The following is a 21,250-nucleotide window of genomic DNA, read 5'->3' as shown; positions in this document are numbered from 1 at the left end:
AACAGCGGCTCCCTCACTGCTACACCATCACTGCTGCAGCATCACTGCTGCTCCATCACTGGAGCTTTGTCGTCCATTTCAGTGGTTCTCAAACTGTTTTGGCTTCAGTCGCCCCTTTCTGTGATTTCTGATTCCAAGTACCCCCTTTACTACAACATTTTGCTTTGAAAACGGCAAGAGAAAACTATACAGTCCCCCCAGGGAATTGCAAAAACTTCGTAAATGCCATTGTGATGTGGGGGGAAAGTTGTCATTAGGTAGCAGACAGTTACGGAGGAGGAAGGAAGGGGGAATCTCAAAATCAAGCATTTTGGGGAGCTTCACCAGCAAGATGTAGCACGTGGGACTGGGAGGATCACGCTATTCCTACCAGTTCCCTTCCGCCCGACCGACCAGAGGAGGCGCTAGTGCAGCGACCAGGACACATACGCTTAATCCGACTTCCCACCTGCAGACACAGCCAATCGTGCCTGTATGGACGCCCAACCAAGCTGGAGGTAACATGGGGGCGCGAACCTGCGACCCTCGTGCTGGTAGGCATGGAATCTACCGCTACACTACTCGGACGCCCTCCTGGAAAATGTATTTTAACGTTTCATTTATTTTCATGATTTGTTATTAAATTTGTCCATTTTCCCTTCTCTCAAGTACCCCCTGTAGTACCTCCACGTACCCCTAGGAGTACGTGTACCCCAGTTTGGGTCTAGTTTACGCTAAATGGGACCATCATTGACTAAATGAACATCATGCTGTTTTGATGAAGACTTGAAACTAGAGCTTGAGACCAGAAACTGATGAGGAAAATGTTTACTGAGGTCATACATCAAGTGAGAAGTCGGGTCATTTTCCTTCTCTTTGCAGACTGTATAAACCCACAGAGTTGTCATGAATGGTGAAATTGGCTCTAGAGACCAAAACCATTTGAACCAGGCTATAACCATGTTTATTTCTGCTGTAAAGTCGGGCATTTTAACATGGGGTCTATGGGGAAAGACTCGCTTCTGCCACCAGTCTGAAGTGGCCATTCGAGCAACTGCAGGTTTGGTTACTTCCATGGATTGGCTTCATGTTTCAGAACTCAAGGTTGGGGCGTGGCGACCATACAGTACATGAGGGCAGTGTGTGTGTGTGTGTGTGTGTGTGTGTGCACTTACAACACAGCATGTGTGTGTGTGTGCACCAGTGTTGGGGGTAACTCATTACAAAAGTAATATATTACATGTAATATATTACTTTTAGCAGTAACTCAGTAATATAACTTATTACTTATAGGATTTCAGTAATATTATACCAGTTACTGTGTCAATTAACTCAAGTTACAAATTGAGTTAATTTTTTTTAAATCAAAGCACATTTAAAAAAGACAATCATTTCCTAATCAAACTGTGTTTTTATGCAAATATCCACTACAGATGACAATAACAAAGGAAAAGAATAACATTCAGAATTTTAGATTGTTTACACTGACTTCAAGGCGGTTGAAATTATTTTTCGGGATGGTTCTGGGGCAGCGAAAGTAACTTGCCCAACACTGTCGTGCACCAGTCCGTGTGTACCGTCAGGGAGTGAGTTCAGCTCATCAGAACTGACTCCGTCTCAACATGTCTGTTCTGGAGTGCGTCAGCCCTCATCACCCGGGACACACACACACACGCACACGCAGACGCGCGTGCACACACACACACACACACACACACACACACACACACACACACACACAGTGGGGTCTTTAGCTGAGCCTAGCTGCTTGCGGTGTCTCTGGGTGTTGCCTGTGTGAGCGTTGACACATCGTCAGCCCGTGAAAGCTTGGCTCCAGGCAGCAAAAGCTCAGCTCTTTGTCTCAAATGTCAGACAGGTGATTTACAGGTAAACCGCCCCCGCTCCCCCCCAACATCCCCCCTGTGCCCCCTCTGACCCCGCAGGCTTGTTTTCACATTTCCCTGGATAGGCTCTCTGTCTCCCGGACTCTCCTCTCTTTTGATTGGCTCTCTTGTCTCCCGGACTCTCTCCTCCTCTCCTCTGATTGGTTCTCTGTCTCCCAGATTCTCTCCTCTCCTGTGTCTGAATAACAAACACGGGTGGCAGAAATCTCGCCGGTCGAATCAAAACAAAACATCAAAGAGAGGTTTGCCTCTCCTGGGTCTGGACTCCTGTTTCATACCCGCTGGCATCGAGATGAGCCCAAGTCTTAAAAGTATTACGATCTGTTTCAACACGAACTGAAGGCTGAGTTGAGTAACAAAGGTCCCTGACTGCATCAGGTCCTAAAGACAGTGAGATACATCAACACCAAGAGATCAACCAGCAGCAATGAAAGGATAAAGAAGTCAAAAAGAATAACAGAGTGGAGAAGATGTTGTTGATAGAATTGCTGGTGCGTGTTGTGGGCTTCAGAACATCTCAATGCTCCAGTGCTTTTTGGATTCAGTGTGAGAGATCCACAGTACAAACTGAACCTGCAGCACGTTCTCTGTCGTGTCGAGACACTCCGTATCTCTTCCATATGTACGAGGAATGACGGGTATTTCTTTAAGACACATGGACTTGGTGGCACTGCCCTATAAAACCTGTGTTGGCATGGAATCACTGTTTGTTTGATCTCCACTTGTCCAGTAGCCTGTACTACGAAGCTAGTTTAATGCCTTATCCGAGTAAGTTTGAGTTTAAACCTGGTTTAGCCGTACTACAAAGCAAGTTAACTTTCAATCACCATGGCAACTGACGCTGCAAAGCTAACCTGGTCGCGACCAGGTTAGCTTCAGAGGATAAGATCAAAATCCATGACAGACCCATATAATCGGCTCTCTGGAGTCACTCACCGTTCATATAAGATCGCCATATGAAAAATAGATTGCAGTCAACTGAGAATATAACAAGAAAAACATTTGTGGCTCTGTAGGCTACATAATTAAATTAAGCCTACTTACCACTTTATGTCTTAACAGCTCAACGATGCGTGGAGAAATATGATCACTATTAATCACCGCGGCGCATATCATGAATGGACCCTCAAATGGAGTGAGGGTGATATTCTCCTACATGCCAGAAAATCCGCATCGTCTCAATTCAGTTCAGCAGTTTTCTCTTTTATAGTAGGCTATTAGGCTTTATACTAGGCTATTTTATATATGAATTATTCGATCAGTGCAACCACACACATGAGTGATAGAGATCATTATTCATTGAGCATGCGTTTCTAAATCTATGGTCTAAATAGGCTTACAGATTGTGGAAATGTATAGACTGAGATTACATTTGTTGCTGCTGTATCAATGTATGCAGCTGTATCAGACAGAAATCGCTGATCTAAGTAAATCAAATGACTGATGTGAATACAAGCTGCTGCTTTAGACAGCCCTTCAGCAGACTATCCAACGCGGATTTTCATTCTGACATTAAATCGTGGATACATTAAATATCCGCTAAAACTCTGATCATGCACTGCGCTTTCATGGAACGAGGAAATGGGTGTGGAAATCGGTGTGGGCGTGGATCAACTCAGCTGTTCATAATGTGATTGGCTACCGCACCTCTTTCGCGTGGACGCGCGCCTGTGCACGAGCGAAAAACGTGCGCGTGCACAGGCAGATCCCAGGTCCACTTACCTAGTAAAAAACCAGCGTCGTAGTATCAGTTAACTAGATAGCTTTGATCCTGTTCAGTCAAACCAGATCAAAGGGACTTATCGCGGATCTGTTAAACTAGTTTCGTAGTACAGGGCTCTGGTGTCTGACTGAACAGTTAAACGCTGGAGAAAGAAGCTTGCATCCACTGACCTCCCTTAGCAAAAAGAAGTTTATACAAGTGTACAATAACTTAGGTTTACATAATAAAATACACTTGAAGTATACTTCTTTTTGCTAAGGGCTAGCAGGCTGGGGCATCTATTAGAGCCGCCTGCCTGGATTGCTGTGCCTGTGAGCTGTTGGGGTCTGCTGGGGACACTCTGAAGTAGGGCTGCACCATATTGGAAAAAAACGGACATTGCAACTTAGATATTTTGGTTCTGCGATATATATATTGCGATATGAAAAACATACAGGAATTGTCACCCAATGACTTGAATAGCTCATCAAGCCGTGCCCCTTTCAGAAGGTAGTGGGTAACCTGTGTGGTAGCAAACATGCAATCTGGGCACCCAGAGTCTATCAGTCTGATGACTAATAAGACTCTGGGACAGACGGACGGACGATATTTCGGGGTTCCACTTTATAGTGGATGTCCGCGCTGAGACTTCCGCGCGCCGCGGTTATTGTTTACAGTCCAATTGACACGAGAATGGAGTTGGAGCTCATCGATTGTAGGTCCAGATGGCATTTCGGCTAATAATAATAATAAATAGCTGTAATGTTCTGAGCTACGTTAACATTTTGAAGTCTGAACAAAAAAAAATCATGTGAATTTGAATGGGTAAAAAGGACTCTGTGAAGGAGTCTGTGAAGTGGTGTGGTTTTGCAGCCATCTTTATCCCATTGATACCTGATGCAGCATTTGTGTGTGTATCCCTTTAAGACCGCGAACCGCGTTAACGCGGTTCATGGTCTTAAAGGGATACACACACAAATGAGGGATATACACACAAATGCTGCATCAGGTATCAATGGGTTTTTTTTACCAGCCGAATGAGAGTTGATGTGGATTATTTGGGAAGTCCATTTTAGCAGATGTACCACGTCTGTGTCCATTTACTAATGTCATTTGTCCTTCTAGTGGCCAAGGATGATGAACTGTAAGGAGCGGACGCAGGATTGGGAGCGCTTGATTTCCCTTCTGACACCAAGGAATGTGCATCTACAAAGATTCACTACGCCACCGGTGGAAACTCAGCACAAGAGTTTCACTCAGAACTTGACCAAAATGAAATCATTCCCACTCCTAGCACTGATGTTGTCTCTGGATGTCAAAGCAAGCTCCCTCCCTGCCTCAATGTTAACTCTTCCAAACATTTTCATTTTGATGTAGTTTTTTTTTTATGTAGTCTTTTGTGAATTACGCCTTTTTGTTTAAACTCAAGTTTAAAAACGGTCTCAGCATACCATAATGCTAGCACCTTGCTTGAAACTCTTACAAAGACAACCAGCTGTTGGCTAAAGCAGATTTGATCTTGCAGCTAGGCTAAAAGCCCTCGTCACTAAAGTGAATGCAAAAATATATGGAAAGAAATTCCTTATTTTTGGACTCACACAAAAAAAAGCAATTTAAATTTTGATTTTGGCACCTTGTAAAGTGCCTCTTTTTGCTTCCCTTGGACAGGGCTCAACAGGCTATCTGAGATCTGAACTGGCAGCAAACCAAACACTATAGCTGCTATTTGCAGGCTTCTCCCTAAACAAACCGCATTGTATAGTGAACTTTATAGAACGGCTTGTCGAGTCTCTGATTCTCTTTGTGAATGTGGACACAAGACATGCTAATGGTGCTACAGTATACAGTATGTTCTTCTGCTTAAATCTGTGTGTTTTTGAATAAAGTACAGACTCATAAGTGTCTTGACTAATAGTAAAAAAAAACAGTGTTTTCAGTTTGGAATGTGTATTCTGTCTGTATGCAACGGTTTCACTTTGGAAGTATGGATTACTAAGTCACTGCGATTCATGGGACACGTGCTGTGTATCACTAATAAAGAAAAACTGACTGAGAACATCCTGTGGAAACGTTTATTTACCAAGACAGGCCGCAACACTAGAACTGTGCTGCTGACACATTACTTCACATCTTAGATGCATATTTCACAGGGGAAAAACAGTAATGACAATGAACAAAGATTTATTCTACTTTATATATAAAAAAAAGAAAAAAAGAAAAAAGTTGTGTTGTAGAAACACTGAACAGAGAACTTCAACACAACAGAGCTAGATGTTCAACATTTCATTTTATGGCAGTTGAGCCAGATATGGCTCTGTAAAGTCACCAGAGTTTGGGTTGCTGCTAAAACACTAACCGGCCCAGAAGCCGCTGGACGAGCCCAACTGGAACCAGCCCAACTGGAACCAGCTGGTCCGAACTGGTTTTAACTGGTCATCATGCGTGGGGCGATACTCATAGACATCAGCTCCTGGAACAGAAGCTTGCAGGCGTAAGGCATGCGGACCAGAGAGATCTGACAACACAAGGAGAGAGGAGACTCACATTACTACAGATTACATTACTACAGATAACTATACATGACCACAGTTTACTACAGTACTACAGATTACTATAATTTACTTTATTCGTTTATTTGGGAGGGACAAAATATAATTAATGAACACGGAAACAAAGTGCATTAAAACAAAGTGCATTAAGAACATTAACCCATTGATACCTGATGCAGCATTTGCGTGTATATCCTTCATTTGTGTGTGTATGCCTTTAAGACCGCGAACCGCATGACAGGGATACACACACAAATGCTGCATCAGGTATCAATGGGTTAAAAGTGCATAGAAAAACCATAAACAATTTACAAAGTTGTGTATCAGTGTGTGCGTGTGAGTGTGTATGTGTAGGAGTATGTACGTGTTATGGATGAGTGAGAGGTTGCGTATATGTTGTGTGTGTGTGTGTGTGTGTGTGTGTGTGTGTGTGTGTGTGTGTGTGTGTGTGTGTGTGTGTGTGTGCGCGTGTTACAAAGTGCATGTGCATGTGTCTATACATTACTGCAGATTAACATCCATACAGGTCTTGGTAGATCCAGCAGGTCTTTTCATACCTCTTAGCAGTTCAAGAGTCTTTACATCTTAGCATTGTAACGTCTGTTTTCACAGCTAACATGTCTGACATCATGAGGTTAACAAAAATATATACAATCTGATGTTTGACATGATAGTAGCACAATATGTGATTTGGATGAGTGTGGAGCCGGCAACTGCTGCACTCAATCCAATGCTGAGTCAATAGGGCAAAGGTAATAATCATCATCATCACAGCGATAAAATGCCAGACATGAAAAGGGTTTTTACTTCATTGTTTTTTTTTAAAGAGCAAATCTTTTACTTCATATCATTTATTTTATGACCATTAAAAAGGTAGTAGTAGTGTATATTTCACTTTAAATGCAAATTTTACATTGTATATTTGATGATCTGATTATCTATATGATTGAAATAAATCAACTGAAATGAACTTTAGAAAGTAAACTGAAAGTATACTAGTTGTCAAAAGGGATTTTTTTTTTTTTTTTTTTTTTATGTTTTTGGTGGAATGTCACTGTAGAAAATAGAATGCTGTGAAATGTTTAAAGCTTTTTTTGCTACAGTTAAAAGTTCCATAGAGGGGCTTTCAAAATCCCATATCAGAAGAGAAGGAACTCTTTTTGTATGTTTAATAGTCCACAGAATAAAGATCAATGCACAGAATAGATATAAAAGCCAAAACAGTCAATTAAAGCAGGCTGTGCAGACCCAGGCTGTGCAGACCCAGGCTGTGCAGACCCAGGCTGTGCAGACCCAGGCTGTGCAGACCCAGGAAGCGATATAACAGCAGGTGTGTGATGCATAGTGATGTTTTGATGCGTACCTGTGTTTTGTTGCGGCAGCCTCGGCACTCGTACGTGTGTGTGCGCGTGTTGGCGATGGCCATCAGGCCGCACAGGTTACACACGTGCACCTGGTACGGGTCGGACGCCTCGAACAACCGCTCCCGCAGGAACTGAGCCGCCCCGTGAGCGATCTGACAATCACGCTCCATCTCCCCAAAACGAAGCCCGCCATCACTGAACACACAGAGAGACACACAGGTTAGACCAGAGACACACAGGTTAGACCAGCCATCACTGAACACACAGAGAGACACAGGCTAGACCAGCCATCACTGAACACACAGAGACACACAGGTTAGACCAGAGAGACACAGGTTAGACCAGAGAGACACAGGTTAGACCAGAGAGACACAGGTTAGACCAGAGAGACACAGGTTAGACCAGAGAGACACAGGTTAGACCAGCCATCACTGAACACACAGAGAGACACAGGTTAGACCAGAGAGACACAGGTTAGACCAGAGAGACACAGGCTAGACCAGCCATCACTGAACACACAGAGAGACACAGGTTAGACCAGAGACACAGGTTAGACCAGAGAGACACAGGTTAGACCAGCCATCACTGAACACACAGAGAGACACAGGCTAGACCAGCCATCACTGAACACACAGAGAGACACAGGTTAGACCAGAGAGACACAGGTTAGACCAGAGACACACAGGTTAGACCAGAGAGACACAGGTTAGACCAGAGAGACACAGGTTAGACCAGAGACACACAGGTTAGACCAGAGAGACACAGGTTAGACCAGAGAGACACAGGTTAGACCAGAGAGACACAGGTTAGACCAGAGAGACACAGGTTAGACCAGGGGTTCCCAACCGTTTTTGGCTTGTGACCCCACTTTGACGTCACAGAAATCTAGGGACCCCAGACATTCAAATGTCGGTACATCAATAATGTCACATGTACCAGTATGATGTAACATGATGTCACATGGAACAGTATGCAGACTTTCCCCCTCAGAATTCTGCTTTAATCTGAGAATGCTGACATTAATCTCAGAATTTTGCCTTTTTGTTCCTCAAAATTCTAACATTAAACTCGGAATTCTGACTTTAATCTCAGAAATCTTCTGACTTTTTTTCTCAGAATTCGGATCCCCAACCCGACAGAATCCTGACATTAAACTCAAAAAACCTTTCCCCATGTGGCCCTAATCCTAGTAGTTTTAAATTGTGTGTGGTGTAAAATAATAATAATAACAATAATCATCATAATAATAATCATAATAATAATAAATAATAGTAGTAGTAATAGTAATTTCAAGCGACCCCACTTGGGGTCGTGACCCCAAGGTTGGGAACCACAAAGACCAAAACTGGAGTTAGGTGGTTTTCAAAGCCAGGACAGTGTGTGTGTGTGTCTGTGTGTGTGTGTGTGTGTGTGTGTGTGTGTGTGCGTGTGTGTGTGTGTGTGTGTTTGTGTTACCGTGATCGTCCCTCCATGGGCTGTCTGTTGAGGATCTGCACGGGGCCGCGGGCTCGTGAGTGGATCTTATCGTCCACCATGTGCTTTAGACGCTGGTAGTAAGTGGGACCGATGAAGATCTGAGAGGTCAGCTTCCTGCCCGTGAAGCCGTTATACAACACCTAAAGAGGGGAAAGAGTTCAATGATGATAATGCAGATATACAACACCTAACGTAATGTTAGCTTAGCGTGAGCCAGAAGATAGCCTGCTGCCCCGTACAGTCGAATGCCTTAGCGTGAGCCAGAAGATAGCCTGCTGCCCCGTACAGTCGAATGCAGTGGTTCCCAACCTTAACCCCCGTTCACACAGGACGCCGAAGCAACGCTCAACCTAAGCTCTACCTACGCTGAACCCACAGGTTTCATGTAGGCGTCCTTGTTAACAGGCTTGTTCACACCACCCGCGCCTGTGTCACGCTGAAGCCACGCTCACGCCTTGCTCAAGCGATCGTTCAGGATTCACGCCTAGTCCAAGCGTGACGCGTGCTGAAGCCGAGCATTGATCCGTCAATCCAGGCATGAAGTCAATGGGAGTTGTGGGCGGGTTCAAGGCGCGCCGAGTAGGCGCTCAGAGGAAAAGGGAAGACTTCTTGTGTGAACGGTTAAGTGTGAGCCTACCTCAAGCTTCAGTTGTGCTAACGTTAGGCATCCTGTGTGAACAAGAGCTTAGGCTCACGACCCTAAGTGGGGTCACGTGGAATTCAAATAGTCAATTTTTTTTTTTTTTTTTACACCACACAATTTAATACTACCGAACATGATTAGGGTCACTTGCAATTTTTTATGTATTATTCTTTTAGTTCTGAGTTTAAAGTGATAAACTCTCAGCTTTCAGCTTTCTTCTCTTGGGTGACACCTATGGCGATGTGTGGTAATTGCAGGTGACATCCAAAAATTGTTGCATTATGTGACATTACTAATGTCACATAATGTCACTATACTACAAAGGCTTCCATCAATGGAGCATAGCCTCAATCAACATTGTGAGTGACTATTTATTTATTATTTATTTAGATGACAATCTTGAGATTATAACTTTAAATCAGGATTCTGAGATTAAAGTCAGAATTCTCAGATTAATTCATTGAGTGCCAATGACGACGCCTGTCGTCAAAGTAATTAGTAACGTAGAGTGCCAAAGACGATAGCTGTCGTCAATTGCCTTTTTTGACGGTGGGACGTGGATCAAAGCATCAGGCATCTCCTGTACAAATATGGGAGCTATTGAAGGTGTATAACCTATTTTACGGACTCATTAGGTGGCGACAGTGCTCTCCAGATTACAGAAAGGTCCGGAAAACTGCAGGAAAAAGCTGTGATCAAAGAGAAACCGATGCATGCTGCAGCCAGAGCCATATAGATTGCTCTGTCTGCAGCTGACGTTGGCTGCGAACATTAGTCAATCCGCGCCCACAACTGAGCTCCTCTGCCTCTGTCTGTCTGTCTGCATATAGTTTCTCCACACGATTACCCGCCAGAAAGGCAGCACCCGACGCCGAAGGGCCAAACCTTTCCCTGCAGTCCCGTTTGGCATTTCCTTGTCGCGCTGGGAGCCGCCCGGCGCAAAAACGGAGGCTCCGAAAATAGACTGGGTGCGTGTGGGGAGGAGTTTGCAGCTGAGGGGGGGAGAGGGGGGTGGGGCACACAGGCTCCACAGAACTACACCATGTCACTACATCAGAAAATATTAGCTAGAGTCAGTGAATGTGCTTGAAATGCTTCATTTCACAAAAGGTTGAATATCTCAGCTTATAATTTGAAACCTGTCTTTTTGCTCAAAACAGCCTATCTTCTCCGGCTCATAACTAAAGAACGGAAAATGGGATCAATAAACTTTTTTTTGCAGATGATAGAAGAGAGTCTCCTCGTTCTTTGTGCGTGTTCGGTGTTTACATAGTAATATCACACAATATTCTGTAGGCCTCGAGAAATCACTGAAAACGCTCTGAAACTCTGGCACTGGGAGCTTCCGTTCTCCAAAAGTGGCTGGCACTCAATGAGTTAAAGTCAGAATTCCACGGGGAAATAAGAAGCATACTATGTGACATCACTGATAACATCACTGATGATATTATCGATGGTGTACCAGAATTGTAATGTCTCGGGTCCCTAGATGTTTGTGACGTCAAAGTAGGGTCATGAGCCAAAAAAGGTTGGGAACCCCTGGCCTAATGCCAGGAAATAGCCTGCTCCCCTGTACAGTCTAATGCCTGAGGCTGATGTGAGCTTGACGCGACCAAACAGAACAGTCAAACAATGTTCCATAAGCATAACGGCAGTAACGTTAGGCATATTTACGAGTGTTACATTATCCACACAAGACGGTAACGTTTTTAGTGGCGCTTCTGGGTGGTAATCGATTATCTATATTAGTTAGCAAGCAAGCTAACATTATAATAGGCAGCCTCAGCAGCTAACACAACAAGCTGACCCAACGGAACAGATCTCTTACTGCAGTCAGTCAAACAATGTTCAATGACCATAAGCACAACAGTGGTAACGTTTGGCATATTTGCGACTGTTGCATTATTTATCCGCACAAGACGGGGAACGTAACGTTATTAGCCCATCTCCTCACCCACACCAAATCCTGGCACCACATCACCCCAGTCCTTCAACAACTCCACTGGCTTCCCGTCTCCTCCCAGATCACCTACAAAATCCTCGTCATCACTTACAAAGCTCTCCACCAACTGGCCCCCCCATATCTCACTAACCTCCTCTCCCCCTACCAACCCTCCCGTTCCCTCCGATCCACCTCTGCCAGCCTTCTCTCCACCCCCAAATTCAACCTCAATAACCACAGAGCTTTCTCCAGGGCAGCTCCCAAGCTCTGGAACTCTCTCCCCCCGGACATTAGAGAATCAGACTGTCTTCCAATCCCGCCTCAAAACCCATCTCTTCTCCTCTGCCTTCTCCTAGCTCCCCCTGCCTATCCCTGTGTGCCTGTGTCGTGTTTGTCCATTGTCTGTTGCACTTACATCGTCCCCAACCCTTTAGTGTTTATTTATTATTTGTTATTTATGGACTTTTTACTGGACTCTGCGTTGTTGGTCGTTTGCTGACATTCATTGCATTAGCTAGCCAACGTTACGTTAGCCTGTGTTGTTAGCCTTCTTCTTCGTTGGTATTTAATGGCTGAAGCGCATTCACTCATTGGTAATAAAAAACACTTTGTGAACATTTACTTCTTCCCAAAACTTACGGAACGGACCTTTCATTTAAAATTGCTCTATGCCTGAAAATAGGCATGGTGCCTGAGAACGTTAAGCCAAGAGATTTAGCATTAGCCTAATATTATTATTCATATTGAGAGCTGATGGTCCCTGATTGGCCTCATCTGACCTGATACACCCAAAGACCTCAAAGACATCAGAGCCAAACATCTGCTGCAGAAAGCAGTTAGACACCATGTGCTTCAGCTGTTCTGTGAGCTGCACTCTGTTTATGTGTTGCTGTGTGTGAGTGAGTGTGTGTGTGTGTGTGTGTGTGTGTGTGTGTGTGTGAGTGTGTGTGTGTGTTGAGCTTGTTGCCTCAGGTGGTAGTGTGTGTGTGTGTGTGTGTGTGTGTGTGTTGAGCTTCTTGCCTCAGGTGGTAGCCGTACTGACAGCAGCTTGTGTGTTCAGTTCAGTTATGTGTTTATAGTCCCTTATTACAAGCGTGTTTCAAAGGGCTTTATACAGTCATATACGACATCCTTTATCTACACACAACATAGGTTACATACTGCACATTTTACTAGATGCCATTAGGATACTACACAAACACTGTCTTTAGACTGTGGGAGGAAACGCAGGGAGAACATGCGCACACTCCACACAGAAAAGACCTGGTGGAGATTCGAACCCACGACCTTCTTGCAGTGAGGTGACAGTGCTAACCACTGATCCACCGTGCCGCCCCTGTGTGTGTGTGTGTGTGTGTGTGTTCTGACCTCGTTGCCTCTCAGGTGGTAGCCATACTCTGACAGCAGGTTGGAGACTTTCTGCACATTGACGGCGTCATTGAACGGCGTGGCATCGCCGATCTCTCCTTTATTAGCGGAGACCTGCAGACAGAGAGAGAGAGGGAACCAATCACACGACAGCAGACACTCTCAGCTGCTGTATAAATAAAGTTATCTTTATTGGTATTACCTTGCCCTGCAGACACTCGATCAGATGGCCGACCGTCATGCGGGATGGGATGGCATGTGGATTGATGATGATGTCAGGTGTGATGCCCTCACAGGTGAACGGCATGTCCTGCACACAGAACACATTCATGTTAGAATGAGCTGAACAATCGGTCCCCTCGGCTGCTCTGGGATCAGCCTGTTGCGGTGAACAGTGAGCTTCACGTACACTCTCACAGCCAGCTAAGGTCAAACTCAGGTATGAAACATCACGTCCAAGTGAAGTCATCCAAGTTGATACTGTACATCAACTGATCTCACACACAGAACACTGCTGGCATGAAACATTTGATCATGTGACTCTAGTTCATTGGCATTTCACCTCAGATAAGACAGGACAAAGCTTTCAAGTCTGACATTTACATAGATTTGCTAGAAACATGAACATTTCAGCTTTTCGACAACTAGCGCTGCTAGATGCTAGATGAGGATTTTGAACGTTTTGATGAATCAAAATCCAAGTCAGAAACACAGCAGCATACACTATATGCTGGGAGCCTGTTAGAATTCAAAATCCTTGCTACCAACACTTAACTAGCCTCTTAACTAGTACTCTGCTGTACTGTACCGTCAACCTAGTGACATCATCAAGCATCGCCCTAGTTGGCGAAAAGCTGAAATGTTCATATTTTTAGCAAATCTAGGTACATTTCAGACTTGAAAGCATTAGCATTAGCATCAGCATTACAGTATTTCATTTACAAGAAGTGAACACAGAGAATGAAGAAGAATGAGTATTGTGTTGCTGATCATAGTTTCTCTGTTATCTCTCTACTGTACCTACAATAGAGAGTAGACAGTCATGGAGTTCTGGACAAAATCATAATCTAACTTTATTTAAAAAATATTCTCAGATTTGGGTCCGAGAGACTAAATCTTATCTAATGGGGGTCCATGGCTAATGTGGACTGAATTAGGGGTCCTTGATCTGAAGGAGGTGGAGAATCACTGCTATAAAAGGTATACCAGTACATCTGAACAGTAAACTGAGTACAAAGTGTGTTTTTCCTGTTTGGATCAGAATGGTGAGCTGTGGCCGTACAGCAGACTTCCTGTTTGGATGTGCAGCTGGGTCAGTGTAAACAGCGTTCTGTGTCTCCACAAGCTGACCGCTGGCTGAAAGCCTTTGCCTTCCACTCAGGGCAAAGAATCTAAAATATAAGAGTTTTTGGTCGCTGCAAAATTCTAGTGGTGTTATTTTGGCATTTTGGGAGTCTTTACCGTTATTCTAAAATGTGGGAAAATAGTCAAAATAAAGAAAAAGGTGTGCGTCCAAAACGTGTGACTGGGGGTGTTTAACTGGAACATACCTCCTGTCTGTATTGGATGCCGCAGGTTCCTTTCTGTCCGTGTCGGCTGGCGAACTTGTCTCCGATCTGAGGAATCCGAACGGAGCGAACCTGAAGGCATCAGAGAGACACACAGTGAGCGGGTCCAGACATGAAGTGTATTAAAAAGGCCCAGTGGGGAACAGGTCAAATATGCCAACACATACTTCATCTCAGCATAAAGAGTCAGGGTTTGACATTTAATCAATTTGTCAGGAACTCTCCATGAGATCAGTGTTTGGCATTTGGGAGGAATTTGGAAAGTTCAAGCTGTGGCGGATCTGAACGTGTCGACGCTGCTTTGTTTACTTGAAGCTGAAAAGCTGCTGCTCGTCTCAAGATCCAACGTTCAGACAGACAGAAGCTACTGAGAGACACCTGCCAGCAGCTCTCTGTCCAGACCAACAGGCTTCTGTCTAGGCCAAAATGACTAGTCACATGACTCTAGGGCTGGACCTAATAGTTCACACATTCAAATAATCATTCATAATGCTGCCATTCAGGGGGGGGGGGGGGGGATCTGCATTTGCATGTTTGCACTTTGCAGTATCCTGTGTGGCTTGTGTGATTGTGTTTATCTTGATATATTTTTGCAACAACAAAAAAACAAGTCTATTGGCATTTCTATTCACCTTATGCAGCCCCGCCTACTTGACCCATTGTATTGCGACTTCCTGTTCAAAAGTAACGCCGGCTGTTTTACCTGCTCAAACTAGTCTGACTCACCTGGTCAAACCTAGTTTAACTCACATTATGTGTCAGACTAGGTTTATGAGTCACAGGAAGTGTAAATACAATCGGAACCTCCGATTGTATTTACACTTCCTGTTAGTCTCTCAAGCCAGGCGGTCTCTTCTGAATAAGGTGAATTAGAGCTGTGCTAACAGAGAAGTGTGCATAGATGGCTGCGCCTGTCAATCACTTGGAAGTGGCTGCTTTCAGGACCACAGTAAAACTTTGCTTTTTTGTGTTTGCATCTTTAAGACGGCCTATTTGCCTGGGCTCACAATCTTCAAACATTCAATTCTGTGACACCGTATTTCTTGGCTGCACGTGAGAGAGAGAGAAAGAGAGAGAACGAGAGAGGGAGAGAGAGAGAGAGAAAGTCGGGTATATTAAAAACGGTGATGAATCTGCCTACAGGGCCGAAGTGGCAGCCCTAGTCAACTGGTGCACTTTAAACAATCTTGTCTTAAATTTAGATAAGACCAAGGAAATGATTATTGATTTCCGCAAAAGCGGCTCAGTGCCCCCCTCTCTGGTCATTTGCGACCAGCCCGTCGACAGCTTGAAATTTCTGGGCACCACCATATGCCGCTCCCTGAAATGGGAAGTCAACACTAGTAACATTGTGAGCAAAGCCCACCAGAGGCTTCACTTTCTGAGGCAGCTCAAGAAGTTTGGTGTGTCTGGGGAGGCGATGGCTCACTTTTACAGAGCCACTGTGGAGAGTGTCCTCACCTTCTCAGTCACAGTGTGGTACGGCAACACTACCGCCCTTGAGAGGAAACGGTTGGAAAGGGTGGTACGCATAGCGTCCAAAATCACCGGCCACGACCTTCCATCCGTTTCCCCCATCTATGCCACACGCACCAAACGCAAGATGCAGAGGGTGATCGCTGACCCCTCCCACCCTGCTAGCTCTCTCTTTAAACTCCTGCCCTCAGGTAGGACCCCTCCCACCCTGCTAGCTCTCTCTTTAAACTCCTGCCCTCAGGTAGGACCCCTCCCACCCTGCTAGCTCTCTCTTTAAACTCCTGCCCTCAGGTAGGACCCCTCCCACCCTGCTAGCTCTCTCTTTAAACTCCTGCCCTCAGGTAGGACCCCTCCCACCCTGCTAGCTCTCTCTTTAAACTCCTGCCCTCAGGTAGGACCCCTCCCACCCTGCTAGCTCTCTCTTTAAACCCATGCCCTCAGGTAGGAGGCTTCAGTCTCTGAGGTGCAGGACCTCCCGTCTCAGGAACAGCACTTATCCTGAGGCGGTTCGCCTCCTGAACTCTGACCCTCTTTGCATTCGCACCTTAAATCGCACCTTAAACCCGTAGGCTTGAATTGAACTTGAACTTGAATTGCACTTTATAGGCAGCTCGATACTGCTTTTATGAACAAATGCTGCTTGTAAAACTGTGCACTTTATTTATTTATCTATCTCAGCCTCTCTCATATTTTATGTAGTGTTTTTTTTCACTTTTCTTATTCTCTTTTGTGTCTGAATCTGTGATTTGTTATGTCTGTTTTTATGTATGTTCTTTAGAGCTGCACTGAAACAAATTCCAATCAACTCTGTTGACATGGCAATAAAGTATTGAATCTTGAATCTTGAATCTTGAAAGCAAGAGAAAGAGAGAGAGAGAGAGAGAGAGAGAGAGAGAGCCACCTCCAGGGGTGGCTCGCTTGAGGGGAACGCTCGTTTGGCGCCATCTGTTGTTGTGAATGTATAATGACATTTAAAAGTCTAGAACCTGAAAATAAGACACTTTTTCAGATGTATTTCTTGGAGCAGTGGTCTTCAACAGGGGGTCCGCAAAGGCACTGGTGGGGGTCCGCCAATTTTTGTCAGTAGTTTGTGAAAAATTTAAATATGTATTTTGGACAAAAAATTATAATATTTAGTCAACTCCAAGCATTAATAGGCAATAATAAGCTAATAATAAGCTTTTGACAAAAATGTTTTACAAAGCGAATCTGATGAAGCAATGTGCGAAACACATTGTCCGCTCCTTCTTGCTTTTTAAATGTAATCTATTAATAAAAAGAAGTGTCAGTTCTGATATCCTGGTGTGCGCTGGATTATACATGTTATTATAGGCCACGCTTAAAATGCAACACGTTTATTTTATCTTTAATCCTGCTCTGTTTCTCTATCAACCCAGCGGTCCTTGGGCTCAAACAGGTTGAAGACCTCTGGCCTAGATGATCTATCTTGGAGGGGGAAAAAGCTGTCTCATATTTGTACCATTCAGTATATTCTAAAAACCTTGTAAAGTGTGAAGCGGAGTATGTGCCGACTGACCCGGATCTTGCAGAACTTGTAGCCCTCCTGGTTGAGCGTGACCATGACCTGGTCCACGATGCCGGTCTCGGAGGTCCGGAGGAAGGTGGAGCAGTCTCTCTTGGTGTAGCGGCGGTTGGTGCTGTCCAGCTCATCGTCGTTCTCCGGCAGCGTCACCGTCTTCCCGATGATCACGTCCTCGCCCGACACGCGCACGCCCGGGGCGATCAGACCGTCCTCGTCAAGCTTGTCGTAAATGGCGTGTCTCATTCCTGAGAGAGGGAGGGAGGCGAGGAAGGGAGGAAGGAGAGAGAGGAGACAGGAGAGGAGAGGAAGGGAGGAGAGGAGAGAGGAGGAGAGGAAGGGAGGAGAGGTGAGAGGAGGAGAGGAAGGGAGGAGAGGTGAGAGGAAGGAGAGGGGAGGGGAGAGAGGAGGAGAGGAAGGGAGGAGAGGTGAGAGGAGGAGAGGAAGGGAGGAGAGGTGAGAGGAGGAGAGGAAGGGAGGAGAGGAGAGAGGAGAGGAAGGGAGGAGAGGTGAGAGGAAGGAGAGGAAGGAGACAGGAGAGGAGAGAGGAGGAGAGGAAGGGAGGAGAGGTGAGAGGAAGGAGACAGGAGAGGAGAGAGGAAGGAGAGGAAGGAGACAGGAGAGGAGAGAGGAGAGGAAGGGAGGAGAGGTGAGAGGAAGGAGAGGAAGGAGAGGAAGGAGACAGGAGAGGAGAGAGGAGAGGAAGGGAGGAGAGGAGAGAGGAGGAGAGGTGAGAGGAGGAGAGGTGAGAGGAGGAGAGGAAGGGAGGAGAGGTGAGAGGAAGGAGAGGAAGGAGACAGGAGAGGAGAGAGGAGGAGAGGAAGGGAGGAGAGGAGAGAGGAGGAGAGGAGAGTTGAGAGGAGGAGAGGAAGGGAGGAGAGGTGAGAGGAAGGAGACAGGAGAGGAGAGAGGAGGAGAGGAAGGAGACAGGAGAGGAGAGAGGAAGGGAGGAGAGGTGAGGAGGAGAGGTGAGAGGAAGGAGACAGGAGAGGAGAGAGGAGAGGAAGGGAGGAGAGGAAGGAGACAGGAGAGGAGAGGAAGGGAGGAGAGGTGAGAGGAAGGAGACAGGAGAGGAGAGGAAGGGAGGAGAGGTGAGAGGAAGGAGGAAGGAGACAGGAGAGGAGAGTTCCAGCTTGTTTTACTGATGTTTTTGGCAGATGTGTTCATGAATAAAGCAGTTGGAGATACGGATCAAGGTTCATTACTGTTACAACACTGAGAACTTTTATAACGACAACTAGCAGCTTTACAGAAGCTCACAGACAACTATTAAAAAGAGAAAGAGGCTTGAAGGTGTGAACAGAACACATCTCAACTGTGCTGTTACATGTAAAAAAAAAATATATATAAAAGCTTGATTTCCCCCTCAAATTCACACATTTTCAAAGATTTCAAGGACCCGTGGGAATGCTGTAAATAACTGTGTTCCCAGAAGAGGGCAATCTGGGAACCCAGTCAATTTTTGGTCAGCAACTCGTAGTATCGCCAAAGTCGCGGCGCAAATTGCTATTCAGACTGTAAACAGTGGCGCGACTTTGGCGATACTACGAGTCACAACAACTCCACCTCCAGTCATTTTCCACTGTTGTTGTGAGATGAGTTGACGTCTTCTATTCAGTGTTTTTGTGTTAACGTTATTAGAAACAGAGACAGAAAAGGAAGTGATGGTGTCAGGAGAGGTGCTCTGTACAGGAAGCTGGGAAAAAGGTAGGGCTGTCCCAGAGTCTATTTTTCAAATCAAAATTGACTCTGGGTTCCCAGATTGAGAAGAGGGCGACATTATTGTTTGATGCAACAGCTGAGAAAGGAGGAAGAAGAGAAGCTGCTGATGTCATCACTGATGTCATCACTGATGTCATCACTGACCCTGACAGGTCTCTCTGGTCGGCTTCTCGAAGATCTCCTCCTGATCGAAGCCCTTCTTAGACTCCTGCTCTTTGTAGGAGCGATAGAACACAGACCTGCAAGACAGGAAACACCTTTCAGTCTTTGTAGGAGCGATAGAACACAGACCTGCAAGACAGGAAACACCTTTCAGTCTCTCTGTAATGTCACGGGGACAGACAGAAAACATGTCTGCCTAAACCATTTGATATTTCTCTCTGCCTTGGCCCCTTTGTGTGATATAGATACTGTATAAGCTGCTGAGAGCACCACTCCCACACAGCAGGACGCGCTGAGGCTCCGCCCACCTGAAGAATCCGCGGTCCACGGCCGATCGGTTCATGATGACAGAGTCCTCCTGGTTGTAGCCGGTGTACGAAGCGATCGCCACGATGGAGTTGATACCTGACAGACACAAGGTGCTTCAGTTTAACAGCAGACATCTGAAATCTAAAACAGCAGCAAAACACCTTTCACTATGTCAATTAGTGATCAAACGATTAGCTGATCGACAGAAAATTAACCAATTACAATTAGGTATTTACTGATTTATGGTACATCATAATTGGCCGATATTCGCCTTGTTGACTGTCATCGGCCTATCAGCAATCTGGGAACGCATCGGTTCAAATCGAAAGTCTGTCTTGACAGATCAGCCTATCAGCAAATAAGATGGCATTCATCGATGGCTTTACAAATGACACCATCAGTGGGCGACAGCCAGACAGACGCCTGGCAATATTTGTGCCAGGCAGCCAGATGATGTCATCAGTGAGGTCATCAGTAGCACACATGCTGCCTGGCATATAGTGAATTCACGCCAACAACCTTTTATCGTGATTTGTGCTATTTCACGGTTGCCTACTTGTTACCCCCTTTCACCAGACTGCGTCAAAATGGGCCTTTTAACCCATTGATACCTGATGCAGCATTTGTGTGTGTATCCCTTTAAGACCGCGAACCGAGTCACGCGGTTCGCGGTCTTAAAGGGATACACACACAGATGAGGGATATACACTCAAATGCTGCATCAGGTCTCAATGGGTTAAACACAGAATGGCTGCTGTGAAAAAGATCAAGTGGTTTGAGAGCAGTGAGCGGGCGTACCTGCAGGCAGCTCTCTGAAGCGGAGGTACTCCATGGAGCGCGTGGTGACCAGGGGCTTCTGAGGGTAGTACAGCACGTGAGCCAGTGTGTCCATACGCACGTGGAAGTTAGTGATGTAGACGCCCATGGCCTGCTTCCCCATGGCCGACTGGTACGTGTTCCTGGGAGACTGACGGCAAAACACACACACAACAGTGTCAGCTCTCTGCATGTGTATGTATGCTTCCGTGCTTCCTGTCCCTAGCTACAGCCCCTTTCCCCTAGCCCAGCGGCTTTCAAAGTGTGAGGCGTGACCGCGGTTCGAACCCGGGACTTTCTTCTTGTGAGGCAACAGTGCTAACCACTGGCTCAATTCATGTATTTTCAAGGATTTCAAAGCCCTACAATACACACATAATACACACAGATAGTATAGAATAGAAGATTTTACAAGCTATAACAAAGCAGTTTTCCTTCTGTATATTTGCAGCAGCAGTAGTAGAGTGAAGTTGGCTTGGTGTTGGTACCTGGTTGTGATCGGGGAAGGGGATGATCGACGCGCAGACACCCAGGATCATGGATGGGTGGATCTCACAGTGTGTGTATGTGGAGCAGTAGGCCACGCCCTTCTCCTGAAGGTCGTCTGGGGTCATGGCCAGCATCACCGTCTCCTCCTCCAGCGTGTCGATGTACTCCACCACACCACTCGCCACCAGGTCCTGCCAGCTGACAACAACAACAACTCAGTCTGTCAGGTCCTGCAAGCTGA

The 21,250-nt window shown here is 45.6% G+C and overlaps 2 protein-coding genes across 2 annotated transcripts in view; one reads left to right on the top strand and one right to left on the bottom strand.

Moving 5' to 3' along the window:
- The window catches only part of LOC310800766 (insulin-like growth factor-binding protein 7), a 48,498-nt gene extending 42,857 nt beyond the window's left edge, over positions 1-5,641 (top strand). Inside the window, exon 6 of the mRNA XM_083664695.1 lies at positions 4,711-5,641. Within this exon, the coding sequence (XP_083520821.1) occupies positions 4,711-4,733 (23 nt within the window). The 3' untranslated portion in view covers positions 4,734-5,641. The remainder of the gene's footprint in view (positions 1-4,710) is intronic.
- A 72-nt stretch (positions 5,642-5,713) lies between these two features.
- LOC310800760 (DNA-directed RNA polymerase II subunit RPB2) overlaps positions 5,714-21,250 on the bottom strand; it is a 34,891-nt gene continuing 19,354 nt past the window's right edge. The window contains exons 15-25 of the mRNA XM_083664691.1: positions 21,009-21,207; positions 20,503-20,671; positions 19,704-19,800; positions 19,378-19,472; positions 17,509-17,759; positions 14,478-14,567; positions 13,130-13,237; positions 12,928-13,041; positions 8,954-9,114; positions 7,498-7,693; positions 5,714-6,100 (exon numbers count right to left, since the gene is read on the bottom strand). Coding sequence (XP_083520817.1) covers positions 6,011-6,100; positions 7,498-7,693; positions 8,954-9,114; positions 12,928-13,041; positions 13,130-13,237; positions 14,478-14,567; positions 17,509-17,759; positions 19,378-19,472; positions 19,704-19,800; positions 20,503-20,671; positions 21,009-21,207 — 1,570 coding nt within the window. The 3' untranslated portion in view covers positions 5,714-6,010. The remainder of the gene's footprint in view (positions 6,101-7,497; positions 7,694-8,953; positions 9,115-12,927; positions 13,042-13,129; positions 13,238-14,477; positions 14,568-17,508; positions 17,760-19,377; positions 19,473-19,703; positions 19,801-20,502; positions 20,672-21,008; positions 21,208-21,250) is intronic.

Source organism: Poromitra crassiceps, assembly GCF_964638095.1.
Source record: "Poromitra crassiceps genome assembly, contig: HAP1_SCAFFOLD_60, whole genome shotgun sequence".
NCBI classification, from domain to species: domain Eukaryota; kingdom Metazoa; phylum Chordata; class Actinopteri; order Beryciformes; family Melamphaidae; genus Poromitra; species Poromitra crassiceps.
This window is presented reverse-complemented; position numbering and strand designations above follow the sequence as displayed.